This window comes from Rhincodon typus, chromosome 14 (genome assembly GCF_021869965.1).
Source record: "Rhincodon typus isolate 14 chromosome 14, sRhiTyp1.1, whole genome shotgun sequence".
In the NCBI taxonomy this organism is placed as follows: domain Eukaryota; kingdom Metazoa; phylum Chordata; class Chondrichthyes; order Orectolobiformes; family Rhincodontidae; genus Rhincodon; species Rhincodon typus.
The window spans coordinates 20521364-20543344 of NC_063345.1; the positions used below are offsets into that span (position 1 = coordinate 20521364).

Here is a 21981-nt window from a genome sequence, read left to right on the forward strand (position 1 = left end):
TTTTTTGGAAGCTCTTCAAAATCACCATTGATGCAAGCAATGCAGGTACTGGAGTTGTGTTGTTACAGAAGGATGATTGTGGAACTGAAAAACCAATCAGCTACTTTTCAAAAAAAAACTCAACATCTATCAGGAAAAATATTCAACCATTGAAAAAAAAAGTTATTGAGTTTGGTAATGACCTTACAACATACATCAGAGACGATTGTGTATACTGCTCACAATCCTTTGATATTTCTGGAAAGATTTAAGGATAAGAACACTAGATTATTTTGATGGAGTCTCATATTACAAGCATTTAAATTTACAGATTGTACATGTTGCAGGTCATGAAAATATTATCGTGGATGCTTTATTGCAAGTTTAAAAGAAAAATGATTATGTAAGATAGAAATGGTAGTGTTCAATGTTATATATAAATAGAATTAGTATAAAATGTGTAACTTTAGATTAATGAGCTATTGATCTAGTAATATAATGGAGTTAAGGTTTTATAACAAGTGAAGCCATGTTTTCATAACGATGGTTCACTTTTTTTTGTAAGGGGGCAGAGGTGTTGTGAAGTTGGGCAGAGTACTTGTGGATTGGTAGGCAGGAAATTAGAATTTGGTGTTTGTGAAATGCTAGGGCAGGAGGAGGGGAAGCATTGTGTAGTCCCTTTAAAAGATCATGTGCTTTTTCTCTGCTTAGAAATTTTAAACAGATGTCTGTGAGCAGCAGTTTGAAAGTTTGCAAGTACACAGAAAGCAGCTGAACTGAACCATTTGTATCGAAAAGCTATACAGTTAGCAAGCCAAGCAGCAGTTTTTAACCAAGATAACGTGCTGTTGAATTTAGCCAATCAATTTGAACCAGGTACTTAAATTTAATAGGTTTTGGATATGTAAAAGTCTGATGGTTTTAACAATATAGGACTAATCCTATTGTAAGAAATATTGATAGGTCATCAAGGGGACAGTTGGATAAAGATCCCAGAGCTAGCTGCCATCAGCCAGAGGTGAGGGCACTCAGCTCTTGAGAGAGAATCGCTCGCTCTCAGAGCCTCCTCTATGTCTTAGAGGAAGCACCATCTAAATAACAGTGGTACCAACAGCACAACTAGTTAATATTCCTGACAGAAGAATTGACGGACAAAGCAAAGAAAATTCTGGAAGACACGTAACCTGGCTGTAATTTCGAGTGACTACGTTTTTTTTCATATAAGGGGGACTTGAATTTATTGGAACAGCATACCATTAGAATCTTGCTTATTTGTGAATAGTTAGCAGTTAGAAGGGATTTACTCGGTTTGTTAATAGTTTAGTTAATTTGCTTACTGTTAGAGTTGGATAAATAAATTGCTACTTGTGGATTTTAATGGGAGTGCCAGGGATTTATTTTATTTAATCAGTAGAAGTTGATGAAAAGAAGGTTACACCGCTTTTCACACTCCTTTTACAGAATATAGGGCGAGGTGCTCCTTTTTGGGTGTTTGGTTTTAGTTCGCGGTGGCGGGGGGTGGGGGTCAACCACCATTTCATAACACTTCACATCCATTTTAGTGTACATTACCTGATATTATTCTCATCATTGAATTCTTCAGCCCATTTTTTTCTTGTTTGCGCACTTGTAGAACCATCCATTCGATAGTAATCTACATTCCTGTACCATTTCCCATTACCTGCAATTTGAAATACTTATTTGTAAAATGAACAATATTTCAATAAAGGAATACATTCATAAAAATAAAAATCAAATTTATTCAGAAATCCAGGTGAAGTGGTAATCTAGGGATAGAATAATAGTACAACTGCTGCAGCAGCCAAGCACAATGTCATTCATCCTTGTGGAGTTGTAAACATCACAGCTCTGAAGGGCGGGGGGGGGGGGCGGAAGGAGGAGTGTGCGTGAAAAGGGTGGATGTCTAAAAGGCTTGTTGGCAGTCACAGGCCCTTTCAGTTACAGTTGCTGCATTCGAACCTACAGGTAAAGGGCCCTGGTGGGTGCCAGAAAAAAATCTCAACTAGGTTTACACCGCCATTCAAGCTACATATTTACCAAAGAAAAAATATTCTGACACCTGTCATATTATATTATAAAGCAAGTGAGACCAGTAATTAGTAGTGCTGCTATTACAGATGTATTCATAAATATATACAAACCTAGTAAATAACAAGGGCAAAAATAGCCTCGAGTAGTTAGGCAGTAGTAATTGGTCACAACAGAATACAGAAACCTACAGAAAAATGTAACTTGAAAATACTCAGTTTATGTATAACATGTAGAGAGAGAAAGAGTTAACATGGAATGCATGTTACGGGGAAAAGCCAAAAATGTAACAGATTAGGCAAGTGAAAGACAGCAGGCTAGAAAGAAAAACAAAAAGGGAAGTTTATGTTTGGATGGAGAGCAGGAGGGATCAAAATATAGGTTTCACAGTGCAAGGCCAAAGGGAATATATGGGACATAAAGGAAATTAGAAAAGCATGTCTAGAGGAAGTGTAAATGGCAGAATTTTGAATAGTTGCCATCTGAAAGCAAATGAAGCAAGAGAGACAGAAACAAGAGAACAACCCAATGAAGCAAGAGAAGCAACATAAGATGGGGACAGAGGCTAAAATCTAAAATTGCTAAACTCATTGTTAAGTCCAGAGGGCTGAAATGGGACCAGCTGATAGATGAAGTGCTGCTCATTTAGCTGAATTTCAGTGGAACATTACAGGTGTCAAGGACAGCAAATGGAAACTTCAAGTGACCTGGCTGGGACCTTGGGGTTATGAAAGTGGACTGAACAGAAGTAGTCTGCAAAGTTGTCACCCAGCCTGTGTTTGATCTCCCCACTACAGAAGAGGCTATATCCCGAGTAGAAAATACAATACGGTAACAATATGTTGAAAGCTTACGAAATAAATCACAATTGCACTTGGAAGATGTGTTACAGTTAGAAGGGAAAAGGTAAAAGGGCAGTTTGAACCTCCTGCAGTCTCACGAAAAGGTGCTATAAAGGAAAGAATTGGGGTGCTGAGGCTGAACAAGGAGTACACTAGAGTACCCCATTGGGAACTCTGTTCAGAATGCTGAAAAGGGATAGAAAGGAATCACTGTATGGTTGTGGCATCATGATGGGTGGTGAAAGAACATCAGTTCAATATCGAGCCAGTGGGCTGGGCAAAAACAAAGAGGACAAGAGGAACATCACAGAAACAACAGAGATAGATAGGTTCACGATTCGTAAGGGGATCAAAAGGTTACAAGGAGAAACAGGAGAATGGAATTGAGAAATGTATCAACCATGGCTGAATGACGGAACAGACTTTTTGGGCTAAATGGGCTAATTCTGCTCCTATATCTTATGGTTGTATAACTGTGATGGCTCTGGGAGGGAGGGGAAAATAGTTAGAGCTCTACCAACCTCAGTGGGGAAAATCCTTGCTTACAGAGAAAGGAAGACATTGTAGATCTGTCACGATAAGACCAAGAAACAGAGATTGCAGTAGTCCTTATAGTAGGCAAGGTGTGAAAAGTATGGTGAAGGGTGTCATGGGAATAAGTGGTATATAGGGACAACTGGCGTTTATTTCCATTTTTAGAGAGGCTAATTTGTCAAAGAGGAGAAAATTTGGAATTAAGACTTCATGAGGGCAAATATGGCAGAACAAAACAGAAGTTGCTGGAAATGCCCAGCAGGTCTGGCAGCATCTGTGAAGGAAAAAAATCAGGGGTAATGTTTCGGGTCCAGTGACCCTTCCTCAGAACTGGGGAACTGAAGCATTACCTCTGATTTTTTTTTCCCCCCACAGATGCTGCCAGACCTGCTGAGCATTTCCAGCAACTTCTGTTTTCGCTCCTGATTTACAGCATCTGCAGTTGAATCATAAAATCCCTAGTGTGGAAACATGCCCTTCAGCCCGACAAGTCCACACCGACCCATCCCCCTATTACCCACCTAATCTACACATCCCTGAACACTCCAGGCAATTTAGCATGGCCAATCTACCTCGCCTGCACATGTTTGGACTGTGGGAGGAAACCAGAGCACCTGGAGGAAACCCACGCAGACACGGGGAGAACATGCAAACTCCAGACAGTCACCCGAAGGTAGAATCGAACCTGGGTCCCTGGTGCTGCGAGGCAGCAGTGCTAACCACTGAGCCAACATGCCGCCCCAGTTGTTTCAGTTTTTATCAAATATGACAAAATCTGGATATAAAGTCAATAGAACATTCCAGTTCTGGTTAAAAGCAGGTGAAGGGAAGTAAAGATGCATTATGAGACAAGACTGTCAGCCAACATAAAGGAAAACCCCAAGTCTTAATAGGAGTTGGGCCAATTAGATACCAGAAAAGAGGATTTTCAGAGACAGGGGCATGGATGAGGTGTTAAATGAATTCTTTGCATCTGTGTCTTTACCAAGAGGTACATGCAACACAGGCCATGAGTACAGAGGAGAAAACTAACACAAGATGGGTTTAAAACTGATATGGAAGAAGCATTTTTAGACAGTTGGTACTTGAAAGTTTACAAGGTACCGGGACTGGATGAAATACATTCAAGGATATCGGAGGAAGTGGGAATGGAAATTGCAGAGGTAATGGTTATAACCTTTCAGTCTTCCCTAGACAAAGAGGGAGTACCTGCAGACTGAAGAATTGCAAATCCGTGCCCTTGTTCCAAAATCTTTGCAAGTATGAGCCCAGGAATTATAGACAGTTAAACTTCACTGGTGGAGAAGCTTCTGGAAACAACCATTTGGGATCAAATTAGCAGTCACATGGAAAAAGGTGGATGGATTAGAAATCCATACTGGCTCTTCTCAAAGGAGAAATCATGTTTAACTAATTTGCTGGAATTTTGAAGAGGTAACAGAAAGAGTTAGGGAGGATAATGTTGTTTATGTGATGTACATGGATTTCCAGGTGTTCAATACAGTGTCACACAGACATGGAAAAGAGAGGCAGTAGCAGTGTGGATGCAAAATTGGTTAAGAGTAGGCAACAGTAAGTAATTTACACCTTTTCTGGACACGCTTGTTTTGAAATTTCCTTTGCGTCCCACATGATCTCTTAGGCCTTGCACTATAAAACCTTCTGTATTTTGATTCCTCCTGCCCTCTAACTAAACACAGACCTTCCCTTTTGTTTTTCTTTCTAGCCTGCTCTCTTTCACTTGCTCAACCTGTTACATTTTTGGCTTTTCCCAGTAACACTCATTCCAAACGCTTTCTCTCTCCACATGCTACACACCAAATGAGTATTTTCATGTTATGGTTTTCTGTAGGTTTCTGTATTCTTTTGGGAACAATTACAGCTGCCTAATTACTCAGGGCTAGTTTGCCTGTTTTATTTTCTTGGTTCATATATATATTTATAAATACATTCTGTAGTAACAGTAGCGCTACTAATTACTGGTCTCACTTGCTTTAAAGTGAAAACATAATTTGACAGGTGTCAGAATATCTTTTTCCTTTTTGGGGCTGAAGGAAGGTTTGCAGTGGAGTTCTCACAGCTGGTATTGGTATCCTTCCTTTTCCTGATATATATATTAATCATCTAGATCTCAATATGTAGAGGACAATTTCAAAGCTCACAGTGATATGAAACTTAGAAACATTGTAAACTGTAAGGACAGTGTAAAACTTCAAAAGGCATTGACCAGTTGGAAGAGTGGGAGAATAGACAGCAGATAAATTTCAACAGAGCAAGAGGTGATGCATTTGGGTAGGAAGAACAGGGAAAGGCAATATAACATGAGAGGGTATCATTCTAAATATAGAGTGCAAGAGCAGAATGATGTGGTCTGCATGTGCACATGCCATTGAAGGTGGCAGTATAAGTGGTGAGAGTACAGTATCCAGGCTTTAGTAATAGGGGTACAGAGTACAAGAATAAGGAATCTGGGCTGAACTTGCATAAGCTGTTTGTTAAACATCAACTGGTGTATTGACTACAGTTCTTGGCATCACAATATAGGGAAGATGTAAATGCATTGGCATATGTACAAAAGATTTACAAAAAAATGGTTTTGGGGATGAGAAACTTCAGTTAGGAGAACAGATTGGAGATGCGGGGAACATCTTCCTTAGAGAGAAGGCTAAGCGGAGAACTAATTTTCAAATTTTCAATAAATTTTCAAACTTCTGAGGGGTCCGATTGGATAGATAACAAGAAGTTCTTCCCACTTGTAAAAAGATCAAGAATGAGAGGGCACAGATTTTTAACGGAAGTAACAAACGTGCTGCAAGAAAAATCTTTTTCACGAGTGGTTCACGTCTGGAGGTATGGTGGAGACAGGTTCAATTGAGGCATTTAAGAGGGCATGGGATGATTCTCTAAAAAGAAACAACATATAAGGGTGTGAGGAAAAGACAGCAGAATGGCACTAAGTTATGATGCACCTTCGGAGAGCTGAAGCAGATACTGTGCAGAACAAAGGCATTTGGTCAATTGTAACAATTATGACATAAGAAAAAGCCATTTGCTTCTTCCATATGACTTTTTCCACCTGGAGCTAAGTCTCTACGCAATTCCAGCTAGTTTGGAATCTTGCCTTTCATTATTTGCAACAAACACTTCCACAGTAAACTACCTTCGGACTCTCTGGAATCTATGTTTAGTTAACTGTATACCTTCCTTTATCTCTATTTTATCCCCCATCCATAAAGCTACATTCAGCTTAATATTATGCCACAATTTTTGAAAACGGTACCAAACACCTAAATAATTCATGCATACAACTTGCTGCATTTCTTTCATTTGTACACCAATTTCCTCAAACATTGCCATTGAATTCTTCAAGGCTTTAATGCCTATAAACAATGAAATCCAAATACCTTCTTTAGTGCTCAACAAATTCATGAAGCACCAGGCAACATTAACTTTTTTGTAAAATATAATTTCTCAGCTTATCCTTTTCTCTTCAAGTTCAACTACTGCAAAATGCTGCACCATTTACAAAATGGGTCATTCACGATAAATGGTAGTGAATATTCCCTTCATAACCTATTTCTCTTCAATCCAAAACAGGTGTTGGAAGAATCTGCAACATGAAAGGATAAAGAAAGTCCAAAAAAAGTTGATAACAGGCTTATTTATCAGTGAAGCTAGACGACAGCACCTCCTCCGATAATCCTCAACACTGGTGTCCCCCTACTGTACTCCCTGTACAGCCATGACTGTGTAGCCAAGTTCCATATGAACACATCTACAAGTTCACTGATGACACCATCGTGGTAGGTCAGATATCCAACAACGATGAATCAGAATACAGGAAGGAGATAGTGTATTTGGCATCATGGTGCAATGTTAGCAATGTCTCTCTCAATGTCAGCAAAACAAAATAACTGATCATTGATTTCTGGAAGAAAGGAGGAGGACATGCTCCCCTCTACATCAACAGAGCTGAATGGAGAGGGTCGAAAGCGTCACGTTTGTAGGAATGATGACAACCATCTGTCCTGGACCTCCCTCATAGATGCAATGGTCAAGAAGGCCCAACAACACCTCTTCTTCCTCAGGCAGTTTAGGAAATTTGGCACGTCCCATAAGACTCACACCAACTTTTACAGATGCAACACAGAAAGCATTCTATCCGGATGGCTAATGGCCTGGTACATCAACTACTCTGCCCAGGACCGTAAGAAATTATAGAAAAGTTGTGTGCACAGGCCAGACCATCACAGAAGCCAACCTCCCATCCAGGGACTCCAAATACACTTCTCATTGCTGTGGAAAGGCTGCCAATATCAAAGACTGCTCCCACATCAGTAATGGTCTCTTCCAACCTCTTCTGTCAAAAAGATACAGAAGCCTGAACACACGCTCTAACAGGTTCAAAAACAGCTTCTTCCCTGCTATTAGACTACTGAATGGACTGCTCTAACTTCAAATCATGTTGATCTTGCTTTGTGCACCTCCTATGCAGCTGTAACCTTGTACGCCTCACTGACCAAGCCCAAGATCTGTACGTCCTTGTTTGCTACGATCTGCACGTACTGCTCGCAAAACAAAACTTTTCTCTGTAATTACATACATGTGATGACAATAAATGAAATCAAATATTTTGAAACTTTTTACATCTGCAGAGACCAGCCCTACTAGCCTGCCTTGCTAGCTAGTTGCACTTGTAACTTGTCTGGGACTCCACAATCAGTAATGTTGCAATAATTACATGACTGCAATTTTAGACCATACTGACAGTTCTATGTAATATTTAGTCATTCCAAAATCATGGTATCCTGCTTTATTTGTCAGGCCAGAATCTTCAAATTCGGAGAACAGCAAACAGGCATAAAATCCTTTTGTATTTCCAATTATTTTCTTTAAGTCAAACCAGCAAAGTATTATGAAAGTAGATTCTCTGTTGATGCTTCAGCTCCATTAATTTTGAGAGGGAAAATGAGGACTAAGTACTAAACAGAATTACAGCTTCAAACAGAAATCCCCATAAGGCACATTTCAGGAGTGAACAAAGAAACATCCTTCCTATCTACTACAAGGCTTCTTGAATGATACTGTTAGCAACCACTGAAATATGTATTCCTGCATTTTCCACCCCTCTGCTTTGAGCTGAATTAAAGTGGAGCGATTAAGCAATCAAATACAAACTGAGCAATAATTGGTCAAGAGTCAAATCATCACAGCTTTTTACCAAATTAAACTCTGTAAACAGCAAGTCACAACTTGAGAAAAATGCCTTGCATGTCCTTTACATCTTACAAAGAGACTTCCACTAAAGCTTTAAGGCTACAGTTCAAGTCATCAGATGCTGTACACTGATTAGAGGCCATAACATGAGTCTTAAAGTTTTGTGCCCAACGTAGCAATCGAAAGGGATTTAAATAGGAAAACAGAACATAACTTGAAAAAGTTAACGACCATCCTCTTATATTTATCTTTATACAACAACCAATTTCAATGGACAAAAACATACTTAACCTCCCAAATTAACGCATTAACCTTATTTTATTGTATTTCTCCCATGCAGTGTCTCAAATACTGGGCAACAATCTCTCAGACAAATTGTACCCCCAAAGTAATATTTTCAGGAATCAAACTTCTAAGGTTTAATCACGAAAGAACTGAAATGCAGAACAGCTGTAGTTTAATTATGCTGTGAAACAATGCCAGAGGTACAAAAGGCATACAGCTGATTGCTGCAAGGCAACGATTAACTAACCTTTAATTCATTGAGTTAAAGTTTATTTATTCAATATGAAAGCAGAATGTTTTAAGTTCCTTTTGGGTGACATCCGGAAGTTGTAATGCTAGTTGATGGATTATGGGAAATCACCAAATTGATTATAATGAACACAGCAGTATTTTGAAATGAAATTGCCTACTTCAAAAACATGAAAGAAACCAAACATACCATGTACTGTTATTGAATTCTCTTTTCACGTAAAGAGCATCTTCAACAAGACAAAACCTAACCATCTCGAACTGATATTCAACAACATTACTAACACTGAATCCCTCATTATCAACACATTGTAGGGTTGCCACTGACCAGAAATCGAACTGGACCAGCCATTCAAGTACTATGGGTACAAGAGCAGGTCAAGCTTGGAATCATTGGGAAAATGTTAGAGTCAGTTACAAAATATGTAATACTAGAGCATTTAGAAACACACAAGATAAATCAAGGAGACTCAGCACAGAGATGAAATCATGCCTGACAAATTCTGTGAAAAAGCAGAAAGAAAGATAGATAAAGGGGAACCAGCGGATGTAATAAATTTGTATTTCAAGAAGTGCTGGGTAGGTACCACACTTTAGGGTACTCATAAGAGCCCTTATGTGTCGGAAGTATATTAACACTGATTGAGGATTGGCTAACTAACAGAAGGGCATTTTCAGGTTGGCAACCTGTAACTAGCGTAGTTTCACAGATATCAATGCTGGGGCTACAATTACTTACACTGTATATTAATGATTTGGATGACAGGAGTGAATGCATTATCGCCAAGTTTGGATATGACAAAAATAGGTGGGAAGGCAAGTAGTGAGGATGACAGTCAATGGAAGGATATAGACAAGTTAAGCAAATGGGAAAGACTTGGCAGATGGAAGACAATGAGGTTATGCACTTTGGCAGGAAGAACAGAAGAGCTGATTACTATTTAGTTAGTGAAGAATTTCAGAACGCTGCAGCACAGAGGAATTTGGGAGTCCTGGTGCATAAAAAGGTAGCATCCAAGTTCAGCAGGTATTCGGGAAAGCAAATGGAATGTTGTCTTTACTTCAAAACGGAGCGGAGTATAAAAGTAACAAAGTCTTACTAAAACTACACAAGGCACCAGTCAGACCACAGTTACAATATCGTGAACAGTTTTGGTCCCTTTCACTAGGTTGCTCCTTGATACGGAAGGATTTTATTGTGAAGAAAGCCTAGACTTGTACTCATTAAAAAGTTTAGAGGAACTAAAGGCAGCATTATTAAAACATACAAGATTCTTATGGGTAAGTGCAGACAGTTTGTTTCCCCTTGTGGGAGAGATTAGGACCAGAGGACAATCTCGGAGGAAGGAGTTGCCTAGTTAGTGCAGAGAGGTGAGGGAATTTCTTCCCTCAGGTGGTAGTGAGTCTGTGGAATTCTTTCCACCAAGGGCTGTAGAGGCTGGGTCACGAAGTATATTTGGGCTGAGAGATACATTTTTAATTAGCAAGGGAATCAAGAACTATGGGGTAAAGGCAGGAAAGTGGAGCCCAAGGATCATTAGCTCAATGATGATCTCACTGAACAGCAGAGAAAACTCAATGGACAGTATGACCTACTTTCTGCTACGTCTTGTGGTCGGAATTCTACAAAAAGTAACTGATGTCCTGTTTCACCAAAGCCTGTCTACAAGTCAGATGTTATTGAATAGTGACCACTTAACTGTTGAAGTGCAGCTTCAACATTCGAGAAGCTCAACAACTTCCAGGTCAAAGTAACCCATTTACCACCCTTACCAGCTAAAAGATACTACAGTAATAAACCTAACCATGCTCCTTTGACAACCTCTTATAAACCTATAACCTTGAATCATCTAGAAGGACAAGAACAGCAGTTCTGAGGCAACACCATAACCTGCCGGTTCCCTTTCAAGCCACATACAATCCTGACTTGGAATTTTATTGTTGTTTCTTCACAATCACTGGGTCAAAATCCTGGAACACCTTTTCTAACAGCACCCATTTCAATGCGGCCACTCGCTACCACCTTCGCCAGGCCAATAAGGAGTAGGCAATAAATGTTGGTCTAGCCAGTGATGTCATATCCCAGGAATGAATAAAGAAAAGCTGACAATCCAATCTAGGTTTTGGTACATGTCCTTGGTACACTGCCCTTGCCGAGGAGGCAGTAGCATAGTGGTAAGGTCACTGGACTAGACATCCAGAGACTGATGCTAATGATTTGGGGAGAAGTGCTACAACAGTAACCACCGGAATTTAAGTTCAATAAATAAACTTGCAATTAAAAGTTCTAACAACATTGACCATAAAACTATCAATTGTTTTAAAGGTCATCGAATACCCTAATACCCTTTTGGAAAGGAAATCTCATTCTTATCTGGTCTGGCCTAGATGTAACTCTGGACTCTGACTCAAAAGTGCCCTCTCAAATGGCTTAGCTATTCACTCAGCTGTGCCAAACCTCAATGCAAAGTCAAAAAGGAATGCAACAGGATGGATGACCTGGCATCAACTTAGGGAACAGAAACAATAATGGCAAACAGAGCCCTGTCAACCCTGCAAAGCCCTAAGGGCATATGCCAAAACCTAGACAGCTGTTCCACAGACCAGTCAAGCAACAGCCTACCAAAATCTAATCAGCAAATCATATCCTTCTAGGTAGCTTTGAGACCCTGTTATTTTCGATCAGCAGTGCCTCTGCATCTGGCCTTTTGTTAACTGGCATATTCTTTAGCGAATTAACAATATTTACCATTTGCATCTTCTGTGCATGCACACACATCTATTTTTTCCGAGTGGGAATAAATTGGTTTCATCCCATGTCCTGTCCCACTGGCACGGCAACCCCTTAGCAGAATGTGTGCACCACTGCACCACACAGTCAGGAGATAGCTGCCCTGGAGTAATCAATCTGACTCTGGACCCCACGAAGCCTCACAGCACCAGATTAAACATGGGCAAGGAAACCACCCTACCCCTGCCCTCACCTCAGTTGATGGTGAACACCTCCATGTTGAACACCAAATGGAAGACGAACTGAGGGTAGAAAACACACAATGTACTCTGGATGAGGGCCTTCATTGTCCATCACCAAAAGTGGCTCAACAGTACCATTACTGACCAGGTCTTGAAAGACATAGTTGCTGGATTGGGCCTGCAAGAACCAATAAAAAGTAATAAACCTATTTGGCTACATATTCACCAATCTACCTGTCAAAGATGCAACTGCACTATTATTAACTGACCACCACACAGTCATTTTGGAGATGAAGGCCACCATTTGTGGATAACCTTCATCGTGCTAAATGGCTTAGATTCAGAGTAGATCTATCAACTCAAAATAAAGCACCAATGGAGGTGCTGTGGGCCATCGCCAGCAACAGAATTGTATTGAACCACAATATGTAACCTCTTGCACCAGCAAGTCCCTCTCATTCTACCCTTACCACCAAGTCAGGGAATCAATCCTGGTTCAATAAAAGTGCAGGAGAAAATACCAGAAGCAGTAGCAGACATATTAAAATGAATCAAAACAGTGAAGATACACCATAGGACTATTAGCAGTGTAACCAGTGAGTGGAGTGCGGCAGTTTGCTAAGTATCGGAGTTAGGTGCAGTGGGAGAGGGACATCATTACTTTGTTTTTCTCTGCTGTCTTGTTTTCCTAACTAATTTCACAGATTACAAGAGCCAGGAGTGAACCAAGACCGAAGAGCTAGGAGATTATTAAGGGATTAATGAAGAAGCACTAAGGAAAAGTACAAGTCAGCAAATAAGAGGAGATCAAAGTTAAGCTAAAGGTAGTATCTTTAAGTACAGCAAACTGTTTTAACTGGCAACTTATGAACTGGCACTCTCGATAATCTGGCAAATATGTACCTCAAGCACCGTTAAGTTCACTATATTATCATGATCTCGGAGATATGCAAATAATCAGTTGAGGGTGCAAGTGAGAAGGGTCTCTGCCAATAAGTTTTATTTAAGGGATAGCTGCATCATTATTTAAATAATTTATGCTGTAAATCAAATATAACGCTGATGTATGTACCCCTGTATTACGTTTCTATTCTAGTGTGTTTTTTTACATGGATTACGTTTTGGTCAACCAGAATATCATAAGTGCCGGTTAATAAAAAGTTTGCTGCAATTCAAAACGTCAATGAGGAAGACAAAGTAAGTTCTAGCCTAAGTCATCGCAGAGGAGGGCAGCCACGTGGAACGTGTGACCTAATAATGAGGGAAGTCATCGATCCTACAGGCATCCTAGTTGACCAAATGTGCAGAAAGCACTCCTGACTGCAGAAATGTGAGCTCCAGGTTTCAAAGCTCGAGCAGTGGCTGGACATACTGTGCCACATCCATAAGAATAAGAGTTATTGGGTAGCACAGTTAGAGAGGTGGTCACACCACAATTCAGGGATTGAAGGAAAGAAGGGAATGGGCGATCACCAGGCACTCAAAGAGAATTCAACAGGTAGTGCTGGAGTCCCCTGAGGTGCTGCTCATAAATCAGTTTTCTATTTTGGAAGCTGAAGGTGCTGGTTCCTCACTAGAGTGCAAACAAAGCCAAGCTTCTGGGCAAGCAGCCTGACTGTACAGGAAGGAAAGAAGCAAGCAAGCAGGAGCAATAGTGATAGTGTGGGGATTCACTAGCTGTTAGGGGAACATACCACCATTTCTGCGGCCACAGAAAAAATGGCATGCAAGAAAAGGGCATGAATTGGAGGAAGGCAGATTTTATTAAAGTAAGGCAAGATGTGGCCAAATTCGACTGGAAGCAGCTATTTGAGGGTAAATCCACAGCAGAACAGTGGAAGGTATTTGAAGAGGAACTGGGGAAGAGCATCCACCCACCTGTTCCATTTAAGGTGATGTAGGAGCGACAAGCACAGAGAACCCTGGATGGATGTCTAGGAATACTTAGAACTCTATAAAAAGGAAAAGAAAAAGGAAAGTATGTAACAAGTACAGAGGGAGTAAATCCACCAAGGCCCTAGTGGAGTTCAGCCTGTGCAGGAGAGGATTTGAGAAGTAAATTACAGAGCAAAGACAGGGCATGAAGATGATACTGGCAGGCAAGACTGAGGAAAACCCTAATATATTTACATGCACATCAAGGGGTGTTTGTCCACAAATCTCTTAAGGCAGCAGGACAGGTTAACAGGGTAGTTAAGGCAGCTATCCTCCCTCGCCCCAACTGCCTCCACAATGCTAGTCCCCTAGCCCTACACAGCTCGCTTCTACCTTCTCCCAAAAATCCACAAATAGGACTGTCTGGACATTGCTTCAGCCTGCTCCTGCCCCAGAACTACCATGACTCGGTCTCCTCTCCCCAGTCCAATCCCTGCCCATGTACATCCATGACTCCTGAGGCTTCACGCTGCTCCAGAATTAGTAATGCTGTTTTCCTCCTAGGTACAAATCCTGACCTGGAAGTATACTGCTGTATTCCATTGTTGCTGGGTCAAAATTCTGGAACTTTCTACAGCAGGGTGAGTGTGTCTGCACTATACAAGCTGCAGCAGCTCAAGAAGATGGCTCACACCATCTTCTCAAGGACAAAACTGGATGGGCAAGAAATATTCACCTAGCCAGTGATACTCACATCCCATGAAATAATTTAATGAAAGTCTTCTATCCAACAATTATCCAGATTCATTCCGGGTGGGAGCCAAGAAATCTGAAACAGTCCTAATTGGTGGGAATGGCAGGAATTTTGTTCCATCGTACAGCACATGAACAGCCAACTTTAAAATGTTATTTTTGCCAGGAACTTCGTGAGTCATAGAGTCCTACAGCATGGAGACAGACCCTTTGGCTCAAACTGGTCCATGCCAACCAAAATGTCCATCCACGCTAACCCCATATCTTGCATTTGGCCCATATCCTTCTAAACATGTCTTATCCATGTATTTGTCCAAATGCCTTTTAGATGTTGTTAATGTCTCAACCACTTCTGCTGGCAGCTCATTTCATATGCGTGTCATCCTCTGTGTAAAAAAAAAAGTTGCCCCTCAGATTCCCATGTATTCTTTCCCCTCTTACCTAAACTGATGCCCTCTCTTCCTCAATTCCCAAACCCTGGGTAAAAGACTGAGTGCATTCATGCCTCCATACCTCTCATGATCTTATACACTTCTATAAGATCCCCCCCTCAGTCTAGGAAAAAGTCCTAGCTTGGCTAACCTCTCCCTATAACTCAGTCCCTTGAGTCGTGGCAATATCCTTGTAAATCTCCTCTGCACTCTTTCTAGTTTAAAAACATCCTTCATATAGCAAGGTGACCAAAACTGAACACAATACTCCAAGTGCAGCCTCACCAACGTCCTGTACAACTGCAACATAACTTCCCAACTTCTATACTCAGTGCCCTGATGAAGGCCAGTGTGCCAAAAGCATTCTTCACTGCCCTGTGACTACACTTTCAGAGAACCATGCACCTGAATTCCAAGGTCCCTCTGTTCCACTACTCTCCTTAAGGCCCTACCATTCACCAATGAAACTCATACCTTGATTTAACTTTCCAAAATGCAGCACCTTACGCTTACCTATATTAATCTCCACTTGCCATTTCTCAGCCAACTTCCCCAGCTGATCAAGATCCTACTGCAATTTCTGATAACCTTCCTCATTGTCCATGATACTGCTTATTTTAGTGTCATCCACAAACTTACTAATCATGCTTCGGATATTCTCATCCAAATCTTTGTTATAGATAACAAACAACAATGGGCCCAGCACCAACCCAAGGCACACCACTAGTCACAGGCCTCCAGTCCGACAAGCATCCTCCCACTACTACTCTCCGCTTCCTACCATCAAGCCAATTGTGTATCCAATCTGGCAGCTCTCCCTGGATTCCATGCGATCTAACCTCCTGGAGCAGCCTACCATGTGGGACCTTACAAAGCCATGCTGACTACTCCTAATCAAACCCTGTCTTTCCAAAGGCATGCATATCTTATCCCTCAGAATCTTCTCAAGTAACTTACCTACTACAGATGTTACGGAGAGCAAGAACAGCAGGATATGGCAGATGAATGCATGGCTAAAGAATTGGTGCAAGGGGCAAGGATTCAGATTCTAGAATCTTTGGGATCTTTTCTGGGGCAGACATGACATGTTCAAGAGGGATGGGTTGCACCTGAACTGGAGGGGGATCAATATCCTGGCAGGCACATTTGCTAGTGCTGCAAGGGAGGGTTTAAAACTAGATTGGCAAAGGGTTGGGATCCTCAACAGCAGGGAGTCAAGTGCGAGGCTGGAAGGAAATACAGTGATCAAAAATAGCAAGTTCAAGAGACAGCTGGAACATGACAGAGTGAGGAATGCCTAGGAACTTAGGCAGATTAGAAGTATGACACAACAGAAGTTCTTAACTCAGCAAATGCAATGGTATAAAAGTAATAAGATTATAAGCATACTGTAATAATAGTATTTACCAAAAAGTCCTACCTCTTGCATCAGTTTTTGTATGATGTTAAAGATATTAAATAACCAAATGTCCTATTCAAATGAATTAATAGCCACTATGCACAAAGAACTATCCCTGGTATGGCACTAAGCGAAAATCCCTGGCAGACTGGACACCGATGATGGAGTTGCCCTTCCTAATGCAGTAGAGGCCACTGTCAGGCTAGAGTGGGAATCATTTCTTTGTACCTAATTACCATGGCAATGGATGCCCAAAATAGAAAACACTTCTTCAGAGCCAAAAATCAGTTAGATGCATGTAGAAATTAGAAAAATGTGATTTATTACCAACAAGCTTTCATTTTCAAACTTTTCCTCAACTATAATCTTTGCACTTCATTAGTATTACTCTAAACAGCTCTGAGCCACAACCTCTTATCTGTTGCTTTTGGAATATTCTGAAAAAAAAAACACTCCAAACTTATTTCACACTTAATTCAGCCAAGCAATGGACTTGTTGTATATTCTTACAACTCCTGCCTTATCTTTCCATACAGCGTAAAAAAAAATAGGATCAGTAGTTGGCCGTTTAGCCCTTTGGACCTGCTCTACCATTCAATAAGATCACAGCTGATCTGATATTCCTCACATCCACTGTTTTCTCCATAACACTCGATTACCCTACTGATCAAGAATCTATTTCAGCTTTAAATATACGAGGACTCTGCCCCACAGCTCTCTGAATCCTCAGAAGAAATTCTTCATCTCAGTCTTAAATTGGTGCCACTTAATTCTGAGACAATGCCCTCTAGTCCTAGATTCTTCAATGAGGGAAACATCTCTCAGCATCAAATCCCTGAAGAATTCTCCATGTTTCAATGAAATCACCTCTCATTCTTCTTAATTCCAATGAGCACAGTCTCAACCTATTTAATCTATGCTCAAAAGACAAATTTTCCATACTGGGGATCATCCTAGTGAACATTCTCTAAATTGCCTCAAATGAAATATCTTTGCATAACTAAAGGGACAAAAAACTGCTCACTGTACTATAATAAAAAGAACTGTGGATACTGGATTTATGAAACAAGAACAAATAACCGTCGGAGAAAGTTAGCAGTTCTGGCAACATCCGTGGGAAGAAAGCACAGTTAAAGTTTTAAGTTCAGGAGTAGGGGAAGAAACAGAGGAGTGAGGACAGAGGAAGGTGCAAGTCAGTACAGGTTCAAAATCAAGGAATAGTCAGGAACCCTACTTCAGGTTTGGCAGGGAATGACAAAACTATAAGTATAATAATTAAACCAAAGGAAATAAATAATAAATGCAAGAAGAATGCATCAGTGCTGAGGGACAGGTTAGTGTTTGGTCCAAATAAAGGAATGTTAGATATAAATTAAATGAACTGCACAGACATAATCAAATAAGGATAATGATATAGTAGCCTTTACTGAGACATGGCTGCAGGATGATCAGGATTGGAAATTAACTATGACAGATTATAAGTTTTACAGGATGGACAGGGAAAGTGACACGGGAAGTGGAGTAGTCTTACTGATTAGAAACAAAATTACTTCAATGGTAAGGGAGGATATAATGAGAGGAAAGCATTCAGTGGAGACCAGTTAGGTGGAACTAAGTTTCAGTAAAGGATCAGAAACTGTAAGAAGCGTCATGCACAAGACCCCTGGTAGCTGCTCTGAAGTGCTAGATTGTATGTATGCAGAAATTAGGTAATTGTGTAGCAAAGCCAGAGTAGTATTAATGGGGGATTTTAACTTTAGAAATTTAAAATGAAAAGCATGAATCGGCAGCTAGAGTTTTAGATGTAGTGAAGACAGATTTTGATGAGACAGAGATCCAGAAAACTAGGAAGATCTGCTCATACATAAAACAACTGAAGAACGGTGAAGGATATTTAAAGTAATATTTAACAATATAAAACCAGTTTATACTCAGAGGGGAAAGCTCCACTTCACGAAAAAAACAGCCTTGGGCAAGTAAACAGATAAGAGACAGCTTAAAAGTAAAAGAAAGGTGTTAGAAAAATGCAAAAAAAAAACACAGATCCTGCTGAATGGGAAAGATAGAATACTAAATGGAATTTGCTAAATACATCAAAATCAGAAGGAATTTTATAGTGGGAAATTGCATGGGCAGAAGCAACATTGGCCCCCTAAAGACTGAAAGTGGGGATATCGTCCGTGGTTATGGGTTGGCTGATATGCTGAATAATTACTCTGCCTCAGTAGAAAAGGAAGATTGCTTGCTGGAAGTCCTGAGGAAATTAATAGGAAAATAGAAAACTAAGGAAAACAAGGGAATTACAAGCCAGTCAGCCTCAGATCAGTGGTGGGGATAACTGTTGATGTCTAAAATCAAGAATGGTTTAACTTAATACCTTGAAAATTTTCAGTTAGTTAATCAGGGAGAGGCTGCATGGATTCACAACAGCTCAGTCATTCCTGACAAACCTCACTGAATTTTTTGAAGAGGTGACTAAGGTAGTGGATTGGAGAATCTCTGTAGATATTGTTTATCAAATGCCTTGCAGAAGTCCATATAAAGTCCCACTTAAGAGGGCAAATTATTGACATGATGGGGAAATTGGTTGAGTGGCAGGCGACAGAAAGTAGGAATAATGGACAGGTACTTAAATTGGCAGGTGATCAGTGATGTTTTGTAAGGGTGTGTGTTAGGGTCTGAATTATTTATTAATGACTTGGATAATGGCATGGAAAGTTACATATCCAAATTTGATAACAACACAAAGTTCGATGGCATTACATCAATGTAGATAATAGCATAAAATTATAAATGGATATTGACAGACTCAGTGAATGAGCAAAACTGTTACAGATAGAGAAAATGTAAGCAAATAGGAAGCTATCCATTTTGGACTTGAAAAGGATGAAGTTAAATACAGTGGATGTCCAAAGAAACTTGGAGGTTCAGGCACGTACATCTTTAAAACGTCACAAACATGCAGAAAATAATCAAGATGCCTAATGGAATGCTCGGCTTTATATTTAGAGGACTGGAGTATATAGCAGAAGTTATGCTGCAGTTAGACAAATCCTAGTTAAACCCCACTTGGAGTACCATGAACAGATGTGAGTACCACACCTAAGGAAGGATACAGTGGCCTTGGAGAGAGTAGAACATAGGTTTACAAGAATGATACCTGGACTTCAGGGATTAAATTACAAGGAGAGATTATACAAATTAGTCAAGTTTTTATAGAATCTCTACAGTGTGGGAACAGGCCATTTGGCCCAACAAGTCCACACTGACTCTCAGAACAGCATCCCACTCAGACCCATCCCCGACACTTCGCCTGCGACCCTGCATTTTTCCCCATGGCTAATCCACCTAATTTACATATCCCTGAACACTGTGGACAATTTAGCATGGCCTAAACCTGCACATCTTTGGACTGTGGGAGGAAACCAGAGCATCCAGAGGAAACCCACGCAAACAGAGTTTTGACCAGAATTTTGAATGTTAAGGGGTGAGTTGATCAAAGTGTTCAAGATATTAATAGGAAGTGTCAGGGTTTATAAAGATAAACTATTTCCATGGTTGGGGATTCTAGAATTAGAAGGCATAGTCTGAAAATTAGGACCAGACCATTCGGGAGAGATGTATACAAGTGCTTCCTAACATGAAGGGTGGTAGATGTTTGGAGCACTCTTCCACAAATCACAGTGGATGCAGGATCAGTTGTTGATTTTAAAAGTGAGATGGATAAAGTTTTGTTCGTAAAAGTGTTAAGGGATATGGGCCAAAGACGAATATCTGGATTTAGGCTACAGATCAGCTATGATCGGAGTGAGCAGAGAAGCAGACGCGAGGGAGCGAATAGCCTACTCCTCTTCCTATAACTTCTAAGTGCGACTAAAATTGAAATTCAAGGAATTGAAGGCAAATTATTACCTTGATTAGGAAATTGGGGGTCGCAGGAAATAGAGATAACAGGTAAGTATTAATTGGAAGTATGTGATGAATGGCGTTTCACTGGCACCTGTGTTCAGAACTCAACCAGTCACCATATTTATTTGTGACTCGGATGATGGAATAAAAGCCCAAATTTGATGAGGACAAGGATAAGCGCTATTGTAAGCAATGTGAAATATAACCATAAAGCTTCCTAGATATAAAAAGATTCAAAATAGACAAAGCTGGCAAACAGACTCCAATTTAGGCAGTTAGAAGTTCATGCATATTGGACATAAAAAGGAGAGAAGAGTTGATGAAAAGCTAGAAATTGTGGAAGGTCCAAAGACACTTGAAAGACCACCCACACACACTTCATTTATATATAAAATATATAAATATGGGCCAAAGTCAGTTAGGCCACAAAATCAGCCATGATTTCACTGAATGGTGGAAACAGGCTCAAGGAGCTAAATGATCTACTCCTGATTCTATGTTCCTAACATCAACAAAGCTAATTGAATGCTGGCTTTGTACTCAGGATTAGACATGAACGCACAAAAAAGTAATGCTTAACTAATGCAAAGTTCTGGGTAGGCCATACTCAATGACCCAATTCTGGGCACAATACCTCAGGGTGGTTATGTTGGCCTTGGCAGGAATGCAGTGTACATTTACCAGATGATTAAGACTAGATTACACGAGGTATTATAAAAACTGAGTTCACATTCTTTGGAGTTCAGAGGTTTAAGGGACAATTTTATACTGTCAAAATATTAAGAAAAATTGGTTATGTAGTCGGGAAGAAATTAATCTCCTAGTTTCATTATCTAGAACTGGGGCATTGTCTAAAAATTGGAACTAGAAGGGTGGCAGAAGTCTTCCACTAGTATTTATGAATGCAAGGTGAATTTTTTATTTAAATCTGGTATTTTTGTTCAAAAATATTAAAGGATATGGGATGAAGGTCTGTGGAGTTCAATCAATTAATCAGAGCTACAACCTTTCTGACTAGTAAACAAACTCGATGGGTTTAATCACCCATTCCTATGTTGCTAGGGAAGGCAGGCAATAGCTCATACAAACAGTGGGTGTCCAAGAAGAATTATCCAATCAAGTTCCTCCAAAGTTTTACCAAGTGTTTTGCATTACTAATTTAACACACACAATTGATAAAACATGGCAGCATTATTTTCCTAGCTGATATTAATAATGGACAAGTCAGATCCGAAACTGAAATCTGGCTTAATTGTTTAAAAAAAAATTAAGTGGTCTTTCACTGAAAGCAAGCACACAATGCAAGGATTTGATTTTAACAATAAAACAGAAGTTATTATGCAAGATTTAAAAAAGAACAAATCAAGCTATTTATAATAACAATGAAAAATTTTGAAACAGTAAAAACATGATCCCAATACCACTTTACAGTATCAAACACCAGAGAGACTTTGCTTCTTTATCATATCTTAAGTTAAACTTAATG

At 40.1% G+C, this 21981-nt stretch overlaps 1 protein-coding gene across 1 annotated transcript in view; it reads right to left on the reverse strand.

Moving 5' to 3' along the window:
• The window catches only part of atrx (ATRX chromatin remodeler), a 121044-nt gene that overhangs the window by 38963 nt on the left and 60100 nt on the right, over positions 1–21981 (reverse strand). The window contains exon 18 of the mRNA XM_048605283.1: positions 1552–1660. Within this exon, the coding sequence (XP_048461240.1) occupies positions 1552–1660 (109 nt within the window). The remainder of the gene's footprint in view (positions 1–1551; positions 1661–21981) is intronic.